We start from the raw sequence: 24330 nt of genomic DNA on the forward strand, positions 1-24330 counted from the left end.
AGATCAGGAAGATGCACTACTCTCCCATCAGGGGGAAATAAAAAACTGTTTTCTAGATGGTCTGCTTATACGGACAGAGAATAAAGGATTGCCCAGGGGCTGTGTTGATTATCCTCCAGCAATACCTGTCATTGCAGCTGCAATTCGACTTTCTTCACACTAGAGCTAAAATAATTTTTCATGACTCCTAAGTCTTTTGAATTACGAACCACTAAGTTGAACTGAAGTGACTAGGAGTCAGGACCCCTTTATCTTGCGAGTGTTTGGTGGGAGACTTGCCCTTCCTGAGTCTGGTATTGGCTTCCATTTCCCACTCTGCTCACAAGGGGCACTCCAGAGGCTCCCATTCGGTTCCATAAGAAAGGCTTTGCGTCAAGAGTCCATATACACATTCCGACTGAATGTTCAGAAAGTACAGAAGCTTCCACAAGACAAATCAAGATCGGCGGCTGGAGCAATAACACAGTGGTAGGATGTTGCCTTGCATGCAGCCAACCCGGGTTCGATTCCCAGCATCCCATATGGTCCCCCAAACACCGCCAGGAGTAATTCCTGAGTGCATGAGCCAGGAGTAACCCCTGTGCATTGCCAGGTGTGACCCAAAAAGAAAAAAAAAGACAAATCAAGATCTTCATGGGATCTACCTGTATGAAAAATCCCTATATGAAGCAAATACTTACTATCAATGTAAATCCCCTCATCACCTACCCATCCTACATCTTCATTCTATGTAGTGGGTTTCAGAAGCATCCAGAAATTACTATCCAAGGACCAGTATCGAACGAGCTTCAAGATATATGGGTTTTGCTCAGATATTTGCTCTTTCCAGAACCCACATTCACCCTCGCAAATGACAGGCTCTATTGACTCCCTGTCTGTCTCATGAGGCTCTTTCTGACTTGCTCCACTTGAGAAATGCCTTTTTAGGAGTTTTTCCTGAAAAGAATTTTCTCAACTGGGACCACCTAACATGTTTTTTAAAAAATCACTAAAAGTTTGATACCATCACACAAGTTTGTCATGTAAGAAAAAAACCACTTATCCTATCCCCACTGTTCTGCACTGTCTCCAAATCTTCAATCATGAGCATCCAATACCAGCATGTCTCAAGGGGTCAGAACTAAAACAAATCTGGAGAATGGTACATGCACACACACATATGCGCACATGCATACATGCACACACACACACGCATGCATCATCCTGAGCATGGCCAGGCATGGCCCCCAAAAGCAAATCAACAACAAAGAGTGTGATAGGGCAGTAACTTAAGAGCAGAGAAACATAGCCAGGAAATTATGGTTACTGGGTACCTCCTGTGGGGCCAGAGTCTGAGGTGAGGACAAGAAAGGACAGGGAGGCAGCTCAGACACGTCAGGTGCCAATGGCCTTCCTGTAAGAAAGAAGGCCCAATGGGCCTGAAAGCAGAAACTTCCCATGAACATGAGTGGGAAGGGAGCTCGAATTTTTTTCTAATGTGTGAACAGATTCTTTTCATAAGCTGGACTCTCCATTTGGTTGATTGGTTTGAGAAATCCAAAAAGGTGGCAATCAGAAAATTTCTTGAGGAAACAGAGCTGCATGGGTGGAGACTGCAGATGTGTGTTACCTCTACTAGGTCATTGACTCTCTGGTCCTGGTTCAAGACTGCAGTGCTAGGACCGGAGTGATAGTACAGTGGATAGGGTACTTGCCTTGCACACAGACCACCCAAGTTCCATCCTGGACATCTCCTATGGTCCCCCCCACCAGGAATGATCCCAGAGTGCAGAGGTAAGAGTAAGCCCTGAGCATGGCCGGTGTGGCCCCAAAGCAAAGACTGGCTATGCAGCCTCTCCTGGGGATTGAGAAAGCAGATCCCTAGCCCTTAGCCCAGACCTACAAAGTCAGAACACCCGGGAATGGTGCCCAGGGAGCTTGATGAAGGAACAGCTGCAGGGCAGGGCTGAGAGGGCAGAAGTGGCTGCTTTCATGCAGGAGCTCGAGCTCCAGGTAGACCCTCACAGTCCCCCAGCATCAGGATCCAGAGAAGGGCTCCTGAGCAGGAGCAGGCGTACTCCCCCAGGGAAGAAATGAACAGACTGATAGCACAGTGGGCAGGGCGCTGACCTTGATGAGGCTGAGCTGGGTTCAACCCCTACATTCCATATGGTCCCCTGAGTCTCACCAGGAATGATCCCGGGGCACAGAGCCAAGAGCAAGCCCAGGTGCGGCCCCCAAAACAAAAAGAAAGAATCCTAGAAACAGCACATTACCCATAGCCCTGCTCCCTCTGCCACTCCTCTGGCCATTTTCTTTTCTCCTTCTCTTCCCTCTGCTGATGCGGCTGAGGCCGGGGCTGCACACAGGTCCGGTTGTTGTGGTGCTCACACACGTGGCTGCAGTGGTGGGTAAGGACCGCTCTCCTTTAGCTGAAGAGTTTGCTTGCCCTGAGGCCCTCTCTGGTGGAGGTGCTCAGTCCTCGCTGGGGACCTTAGTGCTCACTAAGTACTCACAAGGAACAAACAGCTGGCAGTAGTGCCACAGTCACCTCTATGTGATCAGGATCTCAGAGAGATAGCAGAGTTTCCAGGATGGTCCTCAGCACATGCAGGTGGCACCCAGGCTCAAACTCTTGGCCTCAGCTTTGCAAGGCATCAATTTAGCGCTCAGCCATCTCCCAGCCCTCCACCCCCACCTGACTTCTAAGGGCAGAAACTAGTGTGACCTGGTCTTGGGCTTTGCATAAATGGAAGTCAATTGCTCCCTTGACTCCTGCTTCTCTCTGTAAGATCCAGCTTTACTCTGGCACCCAGTGGAAGAGTCGCCCCCTTCTCACTGTTGCAGGATGTGTGGTTGCACCTTTCATTCCACTGACTTGGGGGCAGGCTGGTGTCCAACGTGGACTCAGCCCCACTAGTGTTCTATGAATGTTCCAGCACGCACTCATTGGGTCCATATGTTCCTAGGAGAGGAATTTTGGAACACTCAACCCAGTTTAAAGGAACTTGAGTGTTGAAAGTAGGTAAGGGATGTACCTGATAACTTTTCAGTATCTGTATTGCAAACCATAATACCCAAAAGAAAAGTGTGTGTGTGTTTCTGTGTGTGTGAGAGAAAGAGGGAAAGATAGAGAAAGAGAGAACAAGAGGGAGAGAGAGAGAGAGAGAGAGAGAGAGAGAGAGAGAGAGAGAGAAGAAAAGCACCTGCCATAGCAGCGGGGGAGCGGAAGGGAAACTGGGGACATTGGTGGAGAAAACATACACTGGTAAAGGGATGGGTGTTGGAACATTGTATGACTGAAATTCAGTCATAAACAATTTTGTAACTGTGTATCTCACTGTGATTCGATTAAAAATAAATAAATATATATATATTTTAAATATGCAGAGAAAGATAACAGTATAGTTTACTTCCTTATTTCTGTCTGCCACCGCAGTCTGAACAAGACACAGATTTGGAGAGTTCTGTGAATACACAGCAATCAGAAATCTTAAGCGTTCTGGGCTGGAGAGATAGTACTGTGGGTTGGGCACTTGCCTTTCATGCACCTGACATGGGGTTCGATCTCTGGCGTCTGATATGGTCCCCTGAGCACTGCCAAGAGTTATTCCTGAGTGCAGAGCCAGGAGTAACCTTCGAGCATCGTGGCCCTAAAATTAAAGAAATAAATTCGTAAATACGGGTTGCTGTGAAGGAACCAATGGAGATGTGAGGCTGCAGGAGGGGAGGACTCGGTGAGAGTGTGTGCGGTCCTGGGGAAGCAGGAGACAAGAGGTGGGAGGATTGGGTCAAACCAGAGCTGGGAGTGTGCGTGTGTGCATGCGCCTGAGCACCCTCCCGAGAGTGAGTGTGGAGGGGGGCTGGGAAGCCTGAGTGTGGGGGTGGGGGCACTCCTTGTGTCAGCCTCAACCTTTTGGCATGAAGAAACAAGATTAGATGAGGTGCTAGTGGGCAGGTTCAGGGTCTCAGGCAGGGGTGAGGGAAAAGGCATGAAGTAGGGTGCAGTCAGCAGGGATGGCTGTGGGAGGGAGAGATGGGGTCCACGACTTGCGGGATTTTGTGGCAGAACAGGAATCCCAGGAATTTAGGGTTTCCCAGAGGCAGCAACCCACGTGTTCTGCGGCGCCACCTGCTGGACTAAGCCCGCATGGCAGTCCCTCCTCCAACCTGGTCTCCCTGGGCCTGGGCTGAGCCTTGACCTGAGGTTCCCAGGAGCTGGACCTGACGCAATCCACATGCTGGAACCTGGTCACACGCTGACACTAAACCCCAGCCACCATCTGGCAGCTTCCATTCAAGTCCACGAACCTCACATGAGAATTCCAAACTGGCCGAGGATTCAGGATCGTCCTCTAAAAAGGAGGGGGCCAGGGGCGTCCTGGGTCTCAGGACCTGTGGCTCCACCCCTGGGCTCCTCCTACCCTAGCAGCGTGACCCCGACAGGGGAGCACAGGACCATGAGAACCCCATGAGCCCTCTGCCCTAATAGGGCAGCTTCACATGAGCCTCCCTTTCGGGTTCCCTGCCCAAACCTGTTCTAGATTCCGTCACCTCCTTCCCCTAAGGCTGCCACCACCTCCCACCCAGCAGCTCAGCCAGGGCCTCCTGAGAAGATTCCGCGCGAAGGCTGGCGGGCAGGAGCGGCCATGGGTGACGCCGCAGTGGAGGGGCCTGTGCTCTACCAAAAGCTGCAGCTGTGGGAGTCCAGCCTGGAGGAAGAGGAAGAGGACGAGATCTCAGAGCTTCTGGTTCCTGACCCCTGGGGGCCCCAGGAAGCCGCTGGGTGAGTAGGGGAGAGTTCTGGGCACCAGCTCCAGGCCTGAGACGGGCAAGTCCCTCCCTCCGGAGCCCCACGGAGGCGGGTGGGGAGAGGCTGGGCAGGTAACCCAGGGCTTGGCACCACTCCAGGAACTTTCTGGTTGAACGGGGGCAAGCCTGGGCCACAGCCAAGCCTGGACCAGTCCACCTGAGGTCTGGCTGCTGAGGGGACATTCGAACCAGGCTGGCCCTGCCCCCACCTCTGCCTCCAGAGGCAGCGGCTGGGCAGGTCGGGATCTGGCTACACCTGACTGAGCCCGGGTCCCCAAGCCTGTCAGGCCCCCTGCAGCCACCAGGATCCCACTAGTCTTGCCTTCCCCAGACCCCCCTCCATAGCTGTCCTCAGTTTCTCAAAACATTTTCCACTCCATTTCTGTGCCCTTGCTTTTCTTCTCTTGCCAACAAGACAGAATCTTTATTCCATTTTTTTTTTTTGGGGGGGGTGTAGTTTGGATTATACCTGGTAGTGCTCCAGGCTTCCTCCTGCCTCTGTGCTTAGGGGTCACTCCAGGTGGTGCTGAGCTGGGATTGAACCCAACTTGGCTGGATGTGAAGCGAGCACCTTACCCCTGTCCTATCTCCTTCGCCCAAGATCGGCCTTTTTGCACACCCGTCCCTGAGTTCACTTGGGGCTCTTGGGTGCTGGCCCCGGTTCCGGCTCAGGATCCCCCTCTCTGCAGGAACCAGGCTGGTGGTCTTTCTGGGACCTGGCCCCGAATAGCCGCGGCCCTGCTGCTGCTCGTCGTGGTCTTCTCCCTGGCCACAAAACACTTGCAAAAGAGCGGCTCCCTTCCAGCACCCCTGGGCTCGGCCACCCCTCCTCGCAGCGGGCACACCCACCGCCCCGGCGTCTATCACCACGGAGCTGTCATCAGCCCTGCAGGTCTGGGCGGGAGCCTGTTGGGGAGGGACAGGGCTGGACATAGACCCTGTGCCCCCATCATGGTCCCTTCCTCGCTGCAGCTCCGTGTTCCCACCTGGCCCGGGAGCTCCTCGCTGCAGGGGGCAACGTCGTGGATGCTGGAGTCGGAGCAGCGTTGTGTCTGGCAGTGGTGCACCCTCATGCTACAGGGCTAGGTCAGTGACCCCTGACCCCTGCCGTGACCCCAAGGTCAAGCCTGGGCACTGACCAAGATCTCACATAGTCAGTGGCCCTGACCTGAGGGCTGCCTTGTGAGGTTGGCAACCTCCAGCCCAGGGGTGACGGTCAGTGCCAGCTCCTGGGAGCTGCTGCCCCTAGGCTGGTGATGGCCATCTCCAGGCCTGCTCAGTAGCTCCCAGGCCAAGTGGGTACCCCCTCCCCCAAGGCTGACACATGCCCCCAGCCCTGTGTGACCACTTCGTCTCCCCCCAGGTGCCACGTTCTGGGGCCTCTACCACAACAGCTCCTCCGGCAACACAAGCGCTCTGGTGCCAGGCCCAGCTCAGACACTTGCCCCCGGCCTGGGACTGCCCTTGGCCCTGCCCGGCCTGGCCTTGCTGCATGCACACTTCGGCCGTCTGCCCTGGTCGCAGCTGCTCGAGGGCCCCGCCACGCTGGCCCAAGAGGGCTTCCTGGTGGACACAGTGTTAGCTGAGGCTCTGGAAGCCTGGGGTACAAAAGGCCTCTGTCCCCTGCTCTGCCAGCCCGATGGAAGCCCCTTGGGCCCTGGAGCCCAAGCCACCAACCCCAAATTGGCAAATGTGCTCCGTAGGGCAGCACTTGCCCCAAGCCCCAAACTTGCTGGGGAGGCCCTGCTGAGTCCTCTAGCCAGAGACCTGGGACTGGAGGCACCACCTGCCGGGTCCCTGCCCACCTTGCAGCCAGCTCTGCCCCTCCCCGTGCGCCAGGGTCTCCTGTTTACCACCCCCAGCCCTTCAGCTGGCCCTGAATTGTTGGCACTGCTAGGGGCAGCCCTCCAGACAGGGGGACCCAGGCCCACTCCTTGCCCCCCACAAGCTCCTGTGCCCCCTGGGAGCAGTGTCCTGGCCACCGTGGACAGCAGCGGCTCTGTGCTCCTTCTCGCCTCCTCACTCAACGGTTCCTTTGGTTCTGGACACCTGTCACCGAGCACCGGGGTTCTGCTCAGCAAGCTGGGGGCCTGGTCTGCCCCTCAGGCCTGGGCCTGCCCGCTCATCTTTCGTGACAGCTCAGATGACACAGAGGTCGATGTGTTGGGACTGGTAGCCTCGGACAGCCCCACAATGACCAAAGCCATGACGGGTGCCCTGCTCAGCCACCTAGCTGCGTCCCAGCCCCAGCCCCAGCCCCGGCAAGGACAGGCAGTGAACCCCCAAGTTTGTGGCCAGGGGACCCTGCTCCAGGTGGCAGTCCATGCAGAACACGTCCATGTCTCCAGTGTCCCCAAAGACTGCTGCCCTTTTGCGGGGTTATAGTGGGTGGGAAGTCTGCCATGGGGTGAGGGGCCTTCAAATGTGAAGGACAGAAGCTGAACCAGCCCAGCAGCACTGGGGTATGTGAAAAGTGTTCATAGATCTTTTATTTACACAGGCTTGGGCTCCCCACCTCGGGCCCGGCCTGGACACCTGACTGTTGTCAGCTAAGAAACCAGAGGACCAGAAGAAAAGCACTGCAGGCCCGGGCCAGTGCTAAGTTCAGCTCCTGCTCCGGGAAGATTGGGTGGCAGAAGGGCAAGCTCCTGCTTACGCTCTGGGCTCAGCGGGCAGCACAGGCAGCACCTGGGCTGCTACTGACCTCGCCACTCTCCCCGGGCAGACCGCCTTCTGCTGATCTCCCTCAGCTGGGCTGAAAGCATAATAAACCTCAAGTCTCCTGGAAGCCAAGTGCCATTCTGCTTCCTGGCTAATTTCTACCTGCGTCAGAGGTCTGGGGTCAGACACCCCCACCCCTACCCCTGCCCCCACTCCAACAGCACAGGGAGCCCCCACCCCCAAGGAGGCAAGAGCCTGGCAGGTCCCAGCTTCCCCAGAAGGTGAGCACACCTTCTGCCTCCTACACCACCCATCACACGAGTTAAGTCCTCATATCCTGCAAACAGACTGCAGAGAAAGGGATTGAGTGAGAGAGTAGGTAGACTGGGCCCCAGGGATTCATAAAGCTAGAGGTGAATGTGAGGAATTTAAAAGCCAGGGTTGGCCTTGCTTCCCCTGGTGGACAGCTCTCAGCACTGCATCCCTCCAGAGACAGCGGCTCATGCTAAGAAGCAGGCCTGGCCAGTAGTTCCTCTCCAAACCTCTGCCATTGCAGAGGACATCTGACTTCACAGAAAACATGTTCCCACTACTGTCACAGCAGTCCCTCATATCCCCAACAACACACACACACACACACACACACACACACACACACACACACACACACAGAAACCTTTTCCCCAGCTCAGAAGATGGTGCCAGAATTCACCCAATTATTTAAGCTGCAAACCTGGAATCTCTCTCTTTCCCTCTTGCCCATATCCATCACCACCAACCACTTCCTAACTAACCCCAATATGGATTTTGGTTCTTGTCAAAATTTTGGCTGCTTCTCTGGTTTTGGTTTTGGAGCCACATCTGATGATGAAGGTGGCTCCTCCCAGCGATGTTGGAGATCAACCCCAGGACTGCTGCATGCAAAGCCCTTTGAGCCCCAATCTGAACTGCTCTCGTGTTACTTGTGGTATCTACTATTTCCTCTCCTAGGGACCCTGAGCTTTGGTCTTGGAACCCCTGCCATCCACTCCCCACATAGCCACCATAATACAAAATGAAAACCTGGGCCAGAGAGATAGTACATATGGGCTCTTGCCTTTCACATGGTCAACCCGAGTTCAAGCCCCAGCACCCCATGTGGTCTCATTAGCACTGTCAGGAATGATTTTAGAGTGCAGAGTGAGGAGTAACCCCTGAGCATTACTGGTGTGGCCAGAAAAAGCAAACAAAGAATGTAAAATAAAAATCTGATGAAGTCTTTCCTCCCACATGTGATGAGAGGATGTCATGTCAAGTGAAATAAATCAGAAGGAAAAGAACAAATGATGAACGATCTCACTCATGTGGTAAATAAAGGAACAAAGAAGGGGAATGGACAATGGTGACTGAAAACAAACCCTTGGCCGTGACAACAGAACTGAGCTTTACGAGGGGTGGGGAAAGGAAGGGAGAACAGGCAAGGCACAGCAGACATTATCACTCCTATTTAAAAATAATAAAGAATTTTTGTTTTTAATACATAAATCAACCATTAAAATTTTTTCACTAAAATTGAATAAGGTAAAACACAAAAAGTTTGATTCTACTTAATACCACCCTAAAGAAAATATAGACTATTTCTAGTACCCACTATACTCTCTCATGCCGCCTTCTACTAAATAAAATTCTACCATTATACTTCACTTGTCTGTTCTCAAACTTCATGTTAAGTAGTCATTTGTATGTAATCTTTCATAGCTGTAATTTTTAATTCATTATTTGTGTTTGTGGTATTCCTTCACATTGTTTTATGTTCCAATATTTTCTTCTTTTAAGTTACCGCACAACCTGTAAAATACAAGCAATGCGTATTGACCTCTGACCATAGTCCCTGAATCAAGACTTTAAAAACTCTTGTAAATTCTTAAGTGATAAGGGTACTAGGTAAGGCTTTCCTCCCATTAACAAGACTCTGAACGGGTTCCTGATGGGGGGGAGGGGGGGGCGCTGTTGGTCACAGGAAGGACCAAGGCTTAAATCTTTCTCCCTACTCTCCAGAAAGGGGTGAGGGGGTGAAAATAGGGTTAATAATAGATCGTGCCTCTAGAAAATCCCAACAGTATGCATTTGGGGGAGCTTTCAGGTGAGTTCCAGGAACACATCCAAGGACAGCGAGGATGACGCTTTCCAACAAGGAGGGGCCATAAATTCCTCTTCTCAGGACTCATCTCACCCTTCCTATGGATCTCTCTAGCTGCTTATCTCGGATTCTTATCCTTTAATAAACTGGTAAATGTGATTTCCTCAACGCCAACCAAAAAAAAAAAAAAAGAAGACTCCTAAGATTTTTCATCACATTCGAATTAAAATCCAAACCTCTGACTTCCTGAGCCAGAGCGCGAAAACGGATCGGCCCCGCCCCCTCCCGGGCCGCCCCGCCCCCTCCCGGGCCGCCCCCTCCGTCCTAGCCGCCAACGCGCGTGCGCAAGGACTGACCCGGAAGTGTTAGTGTGCTGAACCCACGTGTTGGGAAGCATGGCGGAGATGGAGAGCGTGGACGGCGCCGAAACCAAGCCTTCCAAAGAGAAGATGAAGAACGGCCACCGGCCTGCCGACCGCCAAGGCCTGCTGAAGCACAGCCGCGAGTTCTTGGATTTCTTCTGGGACATTGCAAAGCCGCAGCAGGAGACGCGACTTGAGGCCACGGAGAAGCTGTTGGAGTATCTGCGCACCAGGCCAAAGGTAGGGGGTGGCAGGGGCTGGGGCAGGGATGTGGCGGCGGACCCTAACGGGTGTATGCTTGCTCACCTGGGTGCCCAGGTGAGCGCGGGCTTCCCGCGAGCGCGGGACGCTTCTTCTCATTGATCAGCGAGGGGCTTGGCTTGGTTCCGCAGGGGTCCGAAATGAAGTACGCCCTGAAACGCCTTATCACCGGACTCGGAGTCGGGCGAGAAACTGCCCGGCCCTGTTACAGTCTGGCCCTGGCACAGGTGAGTAGTAGGTTCAGAAAGGGGCTCGTCGATAAGGGTGAAGACTAAGGGTAACTGGGATCTTCCCAGAAGTTTCCATCTGAGCCCATGTTCCCGAAGAGAAGCCAGAAGTAGGGTGGGAAATTGAGCAGCTTTTCTTGTAACATGGGAGGACCATCATCTTTGGTCCGTTTACTGGGCACTATAAACTTTGGGGTTGATTTCCTTACTCCTAAATGGTTCAGGGTCCTCTCTCTTTAAGGGACCTTCAGCTGATTGCAGTCCGGTCTCTAAAAGGCTTAGTTCAAAGGGAAACCAAGATCCAGTTCATTACAGTGAGCCTTAGGCGAGCCTGGAGCAGGCTGTGGTATTAGGTGTCTGGGAAGCTCAGTGAAACAGCTATAGAGAAAGTGATTTCTGAAGCCTCGGGGAAGCAAGAGCCAGCTTCATCCAAGCAGCAAGCATTCCACGCCCAGAGCTACTGGCCCAGCACGCAGCTCCAGAGGCATCCTAGGATGGAAGCAAGGGCCCAAACGCTCTAGACAAAAGTTGAAGGAAGACGGGAGGAGGTTGTGGTTGGTTGGACTGTGGTCACTCCCCCTGAGCCTCTGTCTCCCTCCCTCCTCCATCCCTACCAGCTTTTACAGTCTTTTGAAGACATCCCCCTGTGCAGCATCTTGGAGCAAATACAAGAGAAACACAACCTGCAGAAGGTTAAGAAGGTGAGAGTGGCTCTGGGGAGATCAGCGGCTTGGGGTGAGGCATGCTCAGACCCTTCTCACTGGTGCCTGGAATTCTTTTGTAGACCATGATGAGACCGGCTCTCTTTGGAAATCTGTTTGGGGTACTTGCCCTCTTCCAGTCAGGCAGGCTAGTGAAGGTAAGAGCTTTGGGGGCACGGGGGATTTGGACTGGCTTGGCAGGAACGGGTTGTTCTCTGATGCTCTCTCTTTCTGTGGGTATCAGGACCCAGAGGCACTCCTGAAGTCAGTGCAGCTGCTGCAGACCCTGGCTGAGCATTCCAACCATCTGCAGGAGCAGCCCCAGAAGGCCTTGGTGGATATTCTCTCTGAGGTATGGACTTAGTGGCAATGGAACTGCGGGTAGTGCTAGCCATAACTGTAATGTGGAGACATTGCAGATAATGCATAGAAATGTTCTAGAGCAGCACTGCCCTGTGGAAACAGCCAGCTGCACCTTGGAGAGATCAGGGGAGCAGTTCCAGACCACTGTAACAAAACAAGTCGTGGACTTTTTTGGGTTTTCAGTGCTTATCACTGTTAGACTTGCATTATATTGTAGACTACTGAATTTACAATAGCTAGTAATTATGTCTAAAGGAGTATATCCAGGGCTGGAGAGATAATACAGCAGGCTTAAGAGCTTGCCTTGCATGCAGCCGACCCAGGTTTGATTCTGGTATCCCATATAGTCCCCTGAGCACTGCCAGGAGTAATTTCTGAGTATGGAGCCAGGAGTAACCCTGTAGCATTGGTGGGTGTCATCCCCCCCCCCCAAAAAAAATAAAAGTACACACCTTAATTTTAAAATACTAGGCATTCTCTGAGCCGTCAGTGAGTTGTAATCTTTTTACTAGTGGAAAGTATTGTCACAAAACCTTGTTACCTGAGGGTAGGGATGTAGCTCAATGATAGAGTGCTTGCCTTGCATGTGTGAGGTCCTAAGTTCTATCTCTGGAACTGCAGTTAGGTGTTTTTTCTTTCTTTTTTTTTTTTTTTTAAGGCAAACATAAAAAAATAATTGGTCTGTGAGAACCCCTTCACCCCCAGAAGCAGCAGTTAAAAGGTAGTTCCAGACCACTTAGCATCAGTGGGTATTTATTCTCTCAGCTTCCTGGGCCTTTGAGCCTTTAACAGATAGATGACCCTTAGCAAGACAGGTTGTAGCTGTCCCTTATGCAGGCTGGCAAACGGGACAGGCCCAGCAGACTCAGACCACGGCAGGAGAGTCCTATGGTGCTGTGAGAGCCACTCTACTCAGTGTGTCTCCCTGCCCAGGTGCCCGTGGCCACGCTGAAGGAGATCCTGCCAAAGGTCCTCACAGACGGCTTAAATTCGGTGCTGAGCTCCCCTGAGCACCTGGCACTCTTCCTCCTGGCCCGGGAGAAAGTGCCCGTGAAACTCAAGAAGCTGATGGGATTGGTCGACCTTTTCTCAGCTGAGAACATCCCCAGGTATGAGGAGAGGGAGGCCAGGTGGTTCTCTGGGCTGCATGTGGCCCTTGGGGTGTTGCCTGAGTCCCCCCTACCCTGCTCCTCAGGCTGATAGGTGTGCTGAAGACGGCGGCTACCTCCACAAGGAAGGAGCTCCAGCTACCTGACGTGGTCCTGAACCTGCTCCGTCTGGCACTGCGGGAGGACAAGTTCCCCCAATTCTGGAACGATGTCATCGACCAGGGGCTCATGAAGAAGCGTTGCTGGCCGGCAAAGTATGGGGGTTCTTGTCTGCTCTCAAGTCCCTCTCCCTTGTGGAAGAGTGGCAGGGTGGGCCTGTGGCCCACGTGGAGATGCCAAGTGCTCTAACCCAGCTCTGCCTGCACCTCCTTAGCTACATGTGTTTCCGCCTCCTGGGCGCCGCCCTGCCCCTGCTGTCCACGGAGCAGCTGCAGCTGGCGATGCAGGGAGACCTGATCCGGGTTTTGGGAGAGCACGTGCTTACTTCCCAGGTGGGCTTCTATCGCGGTTTCTTTCTGCTGAAGGGGTGGGGTTCGCTCAGCCAGCATCTGGAAAGGAACTTGCTCTTTGTCCCTGTACAGGGGCCTTCCTGCCTGCAATGGACAGGCACAGCTGCCAGCGGGAGGGCGGGTATCTCTGGGTGCCCTTGGCTGGGGCAGGGTCAGTTCTTTTGCCAGCAGAAGAACAAGGACACAACAGCAGAGACATGGCCAACCAGCCGTCAGTCCCTCCAGACCCCTCTACGTCCTGCTGGTGCCCACAGTAAAGCAGTAGTTGTTGGTGACGTTGGGGCAGTGCACCCAGCTCTGAGCTCAGCACTCCATGGGCCACTCCGCAGCATTCGGGCACTGATGGTACCAATGTCATGGCACACAAGAGGACGTGGGCTGTTGCCTCCTTTCCTGTGCCTCTCTGGTCTCTGAGACAAGGGAGCTGGGGAGATACCTGGGTTCGTGGCCTGAGAGCTCTGCACACAGGTCTGGGGCACAGGAGGTGCAGTGGGCCCTCCTGGGGGAGTGCACATCTCCCCATCTCAGGTCTCACCTGCTCTGCAAGAGCTGCCAGGCCCTGTGGCTGGGGCAGGCGGGCGCAGGAAGCACAGCCCCAAGATGCTCCTGCTGTGCTTTTTGTGCCTCTGTTTCTTCATCCATAAAACAAGTGCCCCCATGCAAAGGGTTGTGAAAAGAAACACGCAGCCATGTGCAAACACAAGAGATGAGGCACATGGTACACACAGGAGGTGTGGGCGCTGAGCTCTGCGATGGCACAGCTAGCAGAAGCAGAGCCTGGACCCCGGGCTGTTTGATGCCCCAGTCTGGTCTCAGCCTGTCCTGCCCAGTGAGTGGTGGGTGGGAGGTCTGGGGCCTCTAGAAGATTGGGGAAGAGGCCAAAGAGACCATGAGTCCAGAAACTGGGCACCACCGGGTGGTGCTGTCTTGCCATGTACACGGAGCGGAGGGACTTGCCGGGGCTCGGTCACGTGTAAAAGGCCAGTGGTCCACTGCAGCTGGTGACCCAGCACCTTGTCTACCTTGCAGGGGCCAGGCAAATACAGGTTTGCTCCCGAGATGACTAAGTATGTGAACACCTTCCTGGAAGGCTGCCGGGAAGACCCCGAGCGGCAGTTGGCTGCAATGGTGGCCTTCACCTCCGTCACCAACCATGGCCAGCCTGTCACATCTACCAGCTGGCGTGTGGTGGAGTCCCTGAGCGTCCCCGCTCTCAGGGCCTATGCGGCCTGGCTCCGGGACATGTTTCTACAGCCCCGCCTGGACTCCTTGGTGGACTTCAGCACAAGCCACCAGGAGAAGAACAAGGACACATCGTCATATGGGTGAGGTGCCCCAGGGGAGCTGGGGTGTTGGAGGGCCTGCTGAGACTGGTGGCCCGGCCTCTTCCTGCCATGGGGTCCTGGGTCCAAATGGGTCTGAGGGCCAGGGGTGGGCAGAGTAGGAGCCTCCGCTGTCAGAGACCCATTTCCCGTGTGTCTGGTCTATTCTGGTAGAAGAGGGTGGATGAATAGTTGAAGTCAGTAGGGGGTGCAGGTTTTCAGGCTCCAGGATGTCGGGGGACTGCGCCTTTGCTCTCAGAACAGTTCTGTAACCGCCACCTGCCCCCAGGCCTGAGTATCATGTGTTGCGGCTCCGGAAATGGATCATCTTCCGCCTGGTCAACCTCGTGGGAAACCTGCATGTGGAAAAGGAGGAGGCACTGGTTGAGGAGGTGGTCAGGTGAGCTGTGCTCCAGTCCCAAGTCCGGGGGCGGGGCCAGAGAATAGGGCCTTTAGCCTAGACTTCAGGTGGGTCCTTCAGAACCAAAAGTCTTTGGGTTCTGTGCGTTGCAGTGGCTTTGCAGACCTCACTGCACCCTCTGCTCCTTCCACCTCCCTACAGGCCTCACCTGGGGCAGGAGTGATGGTGGGACCTTGTCTGCACACACAGCCCCAGTCCGTCTTGGTCCGGGGCGGGGGGAAGGAAGGGCCGCTGTCTCCCCCATCTCAGCCTAGCGCCCGGCTGGGGTTCAGACCTGAGAGACAGCCCCTCACACACTTGCTGCCCGATCAGCCCCCCACTGCCCGCTCCAGGCCGGCCAAGGAAGTAACCCAGGCCACCCCGGCTCTCCCTCTGCCCAGGTTTTGCTTCTTCCATGCATTCTTCGAGACCAAGAAGCCGGAGCCACAGATCCCAGAGACCAAGCAGCAGTTCTCCATCCCCGTGGCGGCCCAGACCCGCGAAATGGTCAGCTCTGCCTTCTTCAGGTGGGCCTGGGCCTCGGGGTTCCGGGGTGAGGCTGGGGGGTCACTGTGCTTCGAGCCCAGCCCGTGCCATTGTCCCCTTCCTCCCGCAGCCTGCTGCAGGCCCTCAACACTCAGTTCAAGGCAGTGCGGGAGCGGGCCCTGGTGAAGCAACCCTGGTCATACCGCCTGGTGCAGTTCGCAGACATGCTGCTGAGCCACAGCCACCATGTGGCCGCCCTGAAGCCCTTCACGAAGCCGCAGCACCAGGCCTGGAACCGGTGAGGGGCACGGCTGACTGGGAGGGGGTTGGGCCCTGTCAGCAGGCAGCAGTGGCCTGAGAACATGCCCCGTGGCCCACAGGATGCTGCAGACACTGAAGGAGCTGGAAGCGCTCTCCTCCGATTCTGTGGCTGACACCAGGGCCAAAGGCATGGCCTTCCAGCACCTGTTCCTCTTCGTGGGCATCCACCTCTTCAAGGTACGGCCCCGGGGCAGCCATGTGGGCATCCGAACTGGGTGCTTCACTGAACAGAAGATGGGAGGCGGGGAGAACACCTTTTCTGGGCCTGACCTCTCGCCTCGCGGAAGCGTGTCTCTCTGTTGGTTCTTACAAGTGTGGTCCTCATCTCTGTAATTCTTTACCTACCGGAATCACAGTGATGGGTTGAGAGTGGCGGAGCTGGTTTTTTTCCCTTTCGGTTTTTAGGCCACACCTAGTGGTGTGGGAGATCAGCCAGGGCCTCAGAGGGGAGCAGCGGCTCAGCCCATGGGGCCCTCTCCTGGCCTCCAGGGTTCTGTCCGGTTCTGGGGGCTTTGGACCCGGCACTCTCCCTCAAAGGTGCTAATTCCTGTACCTACTGCACCTACTAACAGTTTCCCAGGAACCAGCTGCATGGCCTCTCCTGTTCGAAATTACCACCAAGCGGATTGCTACCCCCATAGAACTTGGTGGCTGCAACTCTGGAGCCTCAAGGCCTCTTGGAGGTGTCCCTCCCCTGCAGGCCTCGGGCATGCCAACCCAGATGTTGTGAAGTCTGGTGGGGATCAGTTGTCCGTGACACCTCTTCCACTCCTTGGCTTTGGGCCTCTGGTAGCAGTGGCCTACTACCTGCTGGTGCCACAGGCACATGCTGAGGGCCTGCCCCCGACTCTGGAGGCTGGAGAAGGGTTTCTCTTGAATGCCTCAGGTGACAGTGACTTCAAGGCCCTCCCAGTACCCTAAGTACCAGTACCCTAAGTACCCAGTACCCAGGTTGTGACTGGGGTTTGGACTTAGGCCCAGGGAGATGGGACTTCATTGGTATAAATCAAATTAAGCCCATGATGTTCTGCTCTTCGTCTAGTGCCAAGCCAGGTATGCAGGGAATAATCTAGAATTTCGGTTCTGGAGGCTGGCACCTCCTGTTGGCTTCCTGTGCCTTGTCCCTGCCTCCTTCTCCTCCCCTACCATAGCTTAGTCCCTGACAGTCATTGTGGTAGCCATTATTTCCTGAGGGGCTCACGCCTTGGCTCACTGTTGCATGGGAAGGTTCTCGGCTCTTGGGCTGCCCTGGGGTCCATCATGGGCCCTGCTTTCTGGCCTGTGAGGACACCTAGGCCTTCGGTTCCTGCTGCTTCTTCGGGGCTGGCCCCTCCCTATTTCTGCATTTCTGTCCTGCCCACAGAACCCTGAAGAGAGTTGTGACCTTCTGGGTGACATCCAGACTTGCATGACGAAGAGCATGGGGGAGAAGGCCCGCCGGAAGCGCTCTAAGGCCACCTGTGGGTCATTGCCCAGGGGAGTTGGTGGGAAGGGGGATGCTGTCCTGTGCTGGGCGGCTCAGCCCTCTGCTGGCTTGCAGCCCCCCAGGAGCCACCGTGGGTGGAGGTGCTGGTAGAGATCTTGCTGGCCCTGCTGGCCCAGCCCAGCCACCTGGTACGCCTGGTGACCCGGACTGTGTTCAGCCACATCTGCTCACACTTGACCCCAAGGGCCCTGCAGCTCATCCTGGATGTGAGTGTCCCTGGGATGGTGGGGTGTGCCCCCAGCATCCGGCTGCATGCTACCCCCCCCCCCGCCCCGTGTCAGCTGCAGGGAAGGTGGGGCCTCGCTGACAATGGTGGGGGGTACGAGGGGAGAGAGGGGTCACCAGGCTTGCCAGGCGACTAGCACTGAGCAGGCCTGGCCGTCTCCTGGGGCCAGTGCTCAAAGAGGGTCCAGAGGCTAGGGCAGCAGAAAGGTCAGCTGTCTGGTTTTGTCACACAGGTGCTGAACCCCGAGAAGAGCCAGGACGATGAGGAGGAGGAGACTGTGGTGGTCACAGACGATTCCCAGAGGCTCACAGAATCTGCAGAGGTGCTTACCAGCAAGGGGTAGGGCGGAGTTGGGGGGCAGACATGAGGGCAGCGGGGAGTTGTAGTATCTGTCTATGCAGGACCAGGACTCTGACAGCGAGGATGCAGACTCAGGGAGTGAGAGTGATGGAGAGAGCGGTGAGGAGAGCGGCGAGGAGGAGCGGGACGGGGACGTGGACCAGGGTTTCCGGGAGCAGCTGATGGCGGTGCTGCAGGCCGGGAAGGCACTGGTGAGCAGGTGGGAGGGGCTCCTGTCCGGGGCCTCCACGGGAGGCAGGGCCACTCACGGGGAATCTGTTCTCAGGGGGATGTGGACGGCGAAGATGGCGACGACGACGATGAGGAGCTGGGTGACGAGGCCATGATGGCCCTGGACCAGAACCTTTCCAGCCTCTTCGCCGAGCAGAAGCTGCGCATCCAGGCCCGGAGAGACGAGAAGAACAAGCTACAGAAGGAGAAGGCGCTCCGGCGGAACTTCCAGATCAGAGTGAGCCCGGGTGCCCGTGTGGACCCACCCCTTCTGGGACTGTGGCCACACTCCCAGCTGAGCCCACCTATCCTGGCCACAGGTCCTGGACCTGATCCGAGTGATGGTGACCAAGCAGCCCGAGAACCCCCTGGTCCTGGAGCTGCTCAAACCACTGCTGGACATCATCCGCTGCACTATGCGCTCCAGCAGCACCCCCCAGGAGAAGGACCTCCTGCAGAAGACAGCCCGCATCTTCTCGTGAGTGGCAGGTGGCCCCCGGCACTGGGGACCCACTGTCTGCTCCAGCCGCCACCCCACAGCCAGCCGTCAGGCCAGACCAGGCAGGGATGCTGTAGAACAGTGGAAGGGGGTGGGGAAAGGGCCAGGGGCATGGGGGGTAGGGGTACCTCCTCCAGTCTGGAGGTGCCAAGAAGTCTGTTACTGGGAAGGTAGTTTATTGGACAAGACAGGAAGATCAATGTCCAGATGGAACCCAGTAGATGTAGCTGGAATGTCAAAGGCTTGTGGACCAAACACCCAGATCCATCGCAGCAGGCCACAGAGGGAGGCGTTTATCCAGAAAGGCTAGTGGGCAGGACTGCTTTTCTCAGAGAGAGCAGCAGAGGGCGCACTCCACTGCAACAGGCCCAGCTGGGGTGCACAGCGTGAGGGAATGATGGTTGTGCCCTTCACACAGGGCCTCCCCGCCAGCTGCTTGTGCGTGTTGGATCTCTAGAGGGGCCAGCCTCTCGGCCCCCGCTCCCTGTTGCTCTCCTGGCTTCTGTTTGGTGGGGGTGAGACAGGACGTGGGGCCTCTCTCGGGCTTGGCTCTGCAGGGCAGGGAGCAGAGTGGAAGGAGAATGCCAGACCCAGCTCTGCCCTCTCCCCCCCAGACAAGACCTGTTCCACGCCCGACAGTACTGCCGTGACTTGGACAATGCTGAGGAGATGCTGCACCCCCGGCTGGCGTGGCTGGTGCAGCAGGCAGGCCGCCAGGTGGACGCCTCCATCTCCCTCTACTACTTCAACGGCTCACTCTACCTGCTGCGTGTCTTGAAGGGTAACGCCGTCCATAAGGCCCAGGGAGAGACCACCAGTGACTGCGACAAACCTGGAGACCCCAAGGTGAGGGCCCCATGAGCTGGCCCAGTCCACGGAAGAGGAGGGAAGCGCTTCCCCAGAACGGGGGTTCGGCCTTCTGAAGGCCACACAGGCTCTGCCCAATGACCCTCTTCTGCCCCCACACCAACCCGTTCTCTTCTCTGCACCAACCCGGCCCAGGCTCCCAGCGGCTTGAACCTGAGCTTCGTGGTCCCGCTCTACTCGTCAGCGCTGAGCTCCTTCCTGACCAGGCGCAACAGCCCCCTCACGGCCCCCATGTTCCTCAGCCTCTTCACACGGCACCCAGTGAGTGGGGGGCAGCCCTGCCCTGCCCTGGGCCCCTGCAGTGCCCGGTGCTCACACGGCCCCTCCCTCCCTCCCTCCCTCCCTAGGTGCTCTGTAAGGAACTGCTTCCTGTCATTGTCCGCCACATGGCAGACCCCGTGCGGCCCCGCCAGCAGGTGAGGACCAGGGCTTGTTGGGTGTGCAGGATTGGCTGTTGGCTGGGTCTCTGCAGGACTAGCCCATCCTGCTGGTGCCCCCCCTCCCTGGCCCTGGCACATGCTCTCTGGGGGTAGCATTCACTCTGGCCTGGCCACCCTCTCCTTCACCTTTGGCACTGAGCGGTAGGAGCTGGGAAGGTGGCTTTCTCCCCACAGCTGCCATCTCCACCTTCCCGGGCCTGCTGGCTCTGGGCTGAAAGGCAGGAGAATGTGGCTGAGGCGATCAGAGAGTCAGGAAGAAGCATCCTCAGACCTCATCTTCCCCAGGGCGGGGTAGGCTCCTCGTGCCCTGGGTCCCCCTGTGGTTCCGCCTACCTTGTCCCCACCTCACACTGAGGGCCCTGGGGCCACTTTCCCTGCCCAGGGCCAGGCCTGTGCGCTGCTGCAGAAGATGCTGTCCATGGGGGAGCTCAGGCCATGCTTTGAGGATGCTGACTGGCAGAAGCTCATCAGCCAGGTCCTGGCGAAGGTCACTGAGGTAACCCCCCACTGCAGACTTCTCCCTCCACGCACCCCTGGGACTTCTGGGAACAATGGGGTTGGAATGCGGGGTGTGTTTGGGGGGTCAGCCAATGTCTGTTCCCTTGGAACAGTGGCAAGGCCCCAGGCGCTCACCCCACCCCCTTCTCCCCAGAATGTGCGCATGCTGGGGCAGGCTGAGAACAAGACGGAGCTGCAGAAGGAGCTGTCCTCCTTGGAACTGCTCAACACGGTCATCAGGAATGTTCGTCAAAGGGTAAGGCTCCCAGGCTGTGGGACCCGGCTGCACCAGAGCTTGGCGGTGGCACTCGGCGGGGAAGGTTCTGGGTGCCTCAATGAGGAATCAGTAGTTGGGGGGTTGTTCGAGAGTTGTGAGTGCTGGAAGGGTCCGTCACCCCTGAGCCTGGTGATGAGGTGAGGTGCCGTGTCTGTGAGCAAGCTGAGGGGGACTTGGGTGTTGATGATGTTGGGAGGAGACCACTGCAGGTGGGTAGTTGCAAGGAGGAGCCCACCTGGGTTGCCAGGCCTGGGGTGAGGCGGTAGGAGAAAGTGGGGGATGTGGCGTGATGCTGGGGTGAGGGGGCCGTCATGGACGAGGCAGGGAGCATCTGGGGTTGTGTTGGGCTCGTCCCCCTCGGGAAGGGTTTGGAATCCTTAGTGTAAATGCCAGTCTGAGCCAAGTGCAGCCTAGCTTGCCAGGAGGGCGCTGGAGGAAGATGGGGCTGGGGCCGTGACGGGCAGGGGGCAGGAGGAGCAGTGCCAGGAGGGAGGCATGTCCTGCAAAGCGGTGCAGAAATCCGTGTGGCGCAGGAGGTGTGACTGGGAAGGAGCATGAACAGCCCTGGGGCTACAGGGGCGGGCTGCGACTGGGAGGGAGGACACAGCTCTGACCGCTGCCTGGGAAGAGGGGTAAACGGTGGGGTGGTTTTTCCTTCCCGTGCGGAGAGGCAGTGATGGAGTGCAGCAGGGGGCCCGTGGAGGGGCACTGGGGGGCCAACAGCCTGGATGCCTCTGCAGAAGCTCTCCACGGACCTGACCGGCATCCTGGCCGTGCTGCGGGGCCAGCAGCCTGCCCTACAGCAGAGGGAGCTTGAGGTGGGCTCCAGCCGGCTCCACGACCTCTACTGGCAGGCCATGAAGTTACTAGGAGTTCAGTAAGTTGGGGGTCCCGGGACAGGGTGGGCTGGAAGGGTCTCTCCTACCCTTGGTCGACACTTGCATGCTTTGCTCACTTTCAGGCGCCCCAAGTTAGAGAAAAAAGATGCCAAGGAAGTTTCCAGTGACACTCAGAGCCCCATTAGCACAAAGCGGAAGAAAAAGGGTTTCTTGCCAGAAACCAAGAAGCGTAAGAAACGTAAGGCAGAAGGTGTCACCCCAGAGGATGCTAAGCCTGCACCCCCCAGTGGGGACCAGCCGCCCAGCACAGGGAAGAAGAGGAAGAGGAGAAGAAGGAACAAGGCAAAGGGCCAGGTCCCAGCCCAGTCCCCAGTGAATGGGGTACCTGCCACTGAGAGTCCAGTGCCAGCTCCACCCACCACAAGCCCCAGTGCCCCTGCCAAGACCCCGAAACAGCCAAAGAAAAAACAGAAGCTTTCTCAGGTGAATGGAATCTCTGTCCTGTCCCCCACTGACCCTGTCGGCAAGCAGCAGCAGCAACAGGATCCTCCAGCAAAGGCGGTGTCAGGCAAGACCCCACAGACACCCCAGCCACGGAAAAAGGCCAAGTTGTCTCTGGCCAGCGGGAGCCCCAGTCTCCCTCAGAAGGAGGCCAAGAAGAAGAAAGTGCAGGCGAGGAAGGGGGACAAGCCATGAGTGCAGGCTTTGCCCACCAGCCCCCAAGGACGCACACTGGCCTGGGGCTGGGGCGGCTGCCCCTTGAGCGTGGCCCTGGGGGTACGGAGCCTCTGATCCTGGGCTGGACCTGCAGGCTCTCTGTCCAGGAGCTGCTGAGCCACAGGAGTGGGGAGGTCACTTCCCAGCAGTGTGTCTAGGGTCGGGGCCCGCTCAACAGCCCATGCTCTTCCGTCATCACGAATCCCCAACCCCTGGGTCACTGCCGAGGGAGCCACCAGCCATGATTTAAATAGGTTTATTTCTTCATTTACAAGGAATATATTTGGCTTCTCTTAAGACTCTGAGATTCACAATCAGCAGCTCTAAAAAATAAAGGAGCAGTTTGGCTTCCGGAAGGAAGAGGAGGCAACACTTGGACCTGGTTCTTGTACAACAAGAAAACATCACTGGGGCCCTGTGAGGCTGGGGTGGGAGTAGAGGCCAGGCTGGTCTTCTGGGGAGCCCACCCCTTGTTAGGCCCCCCAGGGTGCCCCAGCACTTGGTGGGGAGTGGGCATTCCATTAGCTTACACGCCACTGAAGCCACGCCAGCCAGTAACTACAGGGCAAAGAGCATTGTCTAAGCTGGCTCCTAGGGTGTCCTGCGGGTTACATGGGGCCCCCAGCCCGGACACCTCATTCCAGCCAGCACACAGGGAGGGCTGTGGGGCAGAGCTTAAGCTCCATCGAGGAGGCCTGGAGGCTCGGGTTTGCCCCCTCCCTGGTGAAGCAGAGAGTCGGGTGTTGGTGAGCAGAGGGTGCACTGGAGGACAGGGCTGGGAGCAAGAGCAACTATCTCGTTGAGTGGGTGGGCTCAGAGTTGGCCTGTGGGACTGCTGCCTCTCCCAGCTGTTCTGGACCGGAAGCACGGGTTGCTGGCCGCTACCGCGCAATTCTGGGAAAGGCCCAGCCTGCAGCAGTGGCAACATTCCTGCTTCTGTAGGGGGACAGGGAGGGTTGGGTGAGCCCACCACGAATGGCAGACCGGGGAGCACAGGCAGGCAGTCCAAAGCTGCCACCAGGGCCTTCACCCCTGGTGATGCTACTTCCTGTCTGGGTGTGGTCCCCACCTGGGAGACCTCCAGGCAGAGCCAGTCCCATGTGGTTGAAACAGGCTCCTAGTGGCCAGCAGGACTGATTGACAGCCCTGTAGCCCTGGAGGGAGCCTCAGAGCCTGAGGTGCCACCCAGAGGCTGGGGTGGCCCTTTCTCTGTACAGTCCAGGAGCTGTGGATTCTTCGAAGCTGCACAGAGGGTCCTGGCCAGTGCGCTGCCCAGGAAAGCGTAGCCCCCTGCCCTCAATGTCTGAGGAGGGCAGGGACTTGCCCAAAATCGCATAGGCCAGTGTCAGGCCAGGCTCTTCTGGCACGCCCACTGGGGGCTGCCTTCTCCGGGGGCCCCAGGGGCTCAGCGGCCCTAGCCCAGGACCGGGCGTCCGTCCAACCATGCGACTCCAGAGCACGCCGTCTGCCGGGTTAGCTGAGGACACAGCCTCTTGGAGCCACGGCCACTCGGCAGTCCCAGACCAGAGTGGGTGATTGCCCAGCCGTGGGTCACACAGGAAGCTCTGGCACAGTCCAGCAGGACTGGCCAGCTGCTGGGCACCTCCCAGCCTGGGCAGCAGAGCGGGTTCTTCATGGTCCCAGCGGCACCTGGAGGGAGGGATGGTGGGTCAAAGGCGGGGCTTGGGGAAGGACCCAGTGTGCTTCCTCCTCCCTTCCTTCCTTCCTAGCTGATGAGAGCAGCAGGCCCGGCCCTCGGCTCTGGGTCACCTGGAGACCTGCCTCTGGTCTGCTGGGAAGCCAACAGGCTCAGAGGAAGGTCAAACAAGTTGGCCAGAGTTCTGCAAGATGATGGAAGCCAGAGGACAGGGCGGAGCAGCAGTACCTGGCCAGGCTGGGCCTGGCTGCTGTCCCCAGTCCTGAGGACGGGGTGGGGGCAGGCCCTGCCTGTAAACTCCGCCGGTCTGTTTAGGGCCTGTTTTGGGAGGAAGAGGGCCAAAGCCAAGGGCAGTGAGCCGTGCCCTGGCAGGAGCAGACTTGAGAGGTCCCTGCAGTGAGTGATTCTGAAAGCCTCCCAAGGCAGCAATTGGTTTCGGGTGCTACTGGGGGCTCCTTCCCTTGGTTAAATCAAGGTAGGTTTCCAGGGGAATACCAATTTCTTTTTCTTTTTTTCTGAAAAGGGAATGGTAAGCCAACTAAGTTTGGGAGTCTCTGTTCTAGAACATTCCTCATTGCCCTGCGTAATGCTGCCCAAGCACGCCCTCTTCCCCTAACAGCCT

General features: G+C 56.9%; 3 protein-coding genes across 4 annotated transcripts in view; 2 read left to right on the forward strand and 1 right to left on the reverse strand.

The window, feature by feature from the left end:
• The first annotated feature begins 4628 nt into the window (after positions 1-4628).
• On the forward strand, positions 4629-7176 carry GGT6 (gamma-glutamyltransferase 6). Its single transcript, XM_004605231.2, has 4 exons — positions 4629-4765; positions 5481-5683; positions 5764-5877; positions 6155-7176. Exons 1-4 carry the CDS (start codon positions 4629-4631, stop codon positions 7174-7176), a joined length of 1476 nt encoding a protein of 491 aa, XP_004605288.1.
• Positions 7177-9936: 2760 nt separating this feature from the next.
• Positions 9937-22423, forward strand: MYBBP1A (MYB binding protein 1a). Its single transcript, XM_012931906.2, has 26 exons — positions 9937-10173; positions 10326-10421; positions 11039-11122; positions 11206-11280; positions 11367-11474; positions 12419-12594; positions 12681-12848; positions 12968-13085; positions 14133-14428; positions 14715-14825; positions 15227-15352; positions 15442-15609; positions 15692-15809; positions 16996-17092; positions 17173-17324; positions 17577-17666; positions 17746-17895; positions 17970-18152; positions 18235-18392; positions 19028-19259; positions 19416-19541; positions 19628-19696; positions 20103-20216; positions 20373-20474; positions 21236-21372; positions 21457-22423. Exons 1-26 carry the CDS (start codon positions 9967-9969, stop codon positions 22028-22030), a joined length of 4035 nt encoding a protein of 1344 aa, XP_012787360.2. The 5' UTR covers positions 9937-9966; the 3' UTR covers positions 22031-22423.
• A 1138-nt stretch (positions 22424-23561) lies between these two features.
• Positions 23562-24330, reverse strand: part of SPNS2 (SPNS lysolipid transporter 2, sphingosine-1-phosphate) — a 37101-nt gene continuing 36332 nt past the window's right edge. Inside the window, exon 13 of one of the 2 annotated variants that reach the window (XM_004604955.2) lies at positions 23562-23701. The gene's annotated coding sequence lies outside the window, so the exon portion shown is untranslated. The remainder of the gene's footprint in view (positions 23702-24330) is intronic. The other variant, XR_008629145.1, reaches the window with a different exon arrangement.

Source organism: Sorex araneus, chromosome 3 (assembly GCF_027595985.1).
Source record: "Sorex araneus isolate mSorAra2 chromosome 3, mSorAra2.pri, whole genome shotgun sequence".
Classification (NCBI taxonomy): Eukaryota; Metazoa; Chordata; class Mammalia; order Eulipotyphla; family Soricidae; genus Sorex; species Sorex araneus.

Bases quoted from the DNA above. Each gene is read 5' to 3' on its own strand.
- GGT6 (XM_004605231.2), top strand. From the start codon at position 4,629: ATGGGTGACGCCGCAGTGGAGGGGCCTGTGCTCTACCAAAAGCTGCAG. The intron at 4,766-5,480 runs GTGAGTAGGGGA...CCCTCTCTGCAG, and splicing joins GGGCCCCAGGAAGCCGCTGG to GAACCAGGCTGGTGGTCTTT. The intron at 5,684-5,763 runs GTCTGGGCGGGA...TCCTCGCTGCAG, and splicing joins AGCTGTCATCAGCCCTGCAG to CTCCGTGTTCCCACCTGGCC.
- MYBBP1A (XM_012931906.2), top strand. From the start codon at position 9,967: ATGGCGGAGATGGAGAGCGTGGACGGCGCCGAAACCAAGCCTTCCAAA. The intron at 15,810-16,995 runs GTACGGCCCCGG...TCCTGCCCACAG, and splicing joins TGGGCATCCACCTCTTCAAG to AACCCTGAAGAGAGTTGTGA. The intron at 21,373-21,456 runs GTAAGTTGGGGG...GCTCACTTTCAG, and splicing joins ATGAAGTTACTAGGAGTTCA to GCGCCCCAAGTTAGAGAAAA.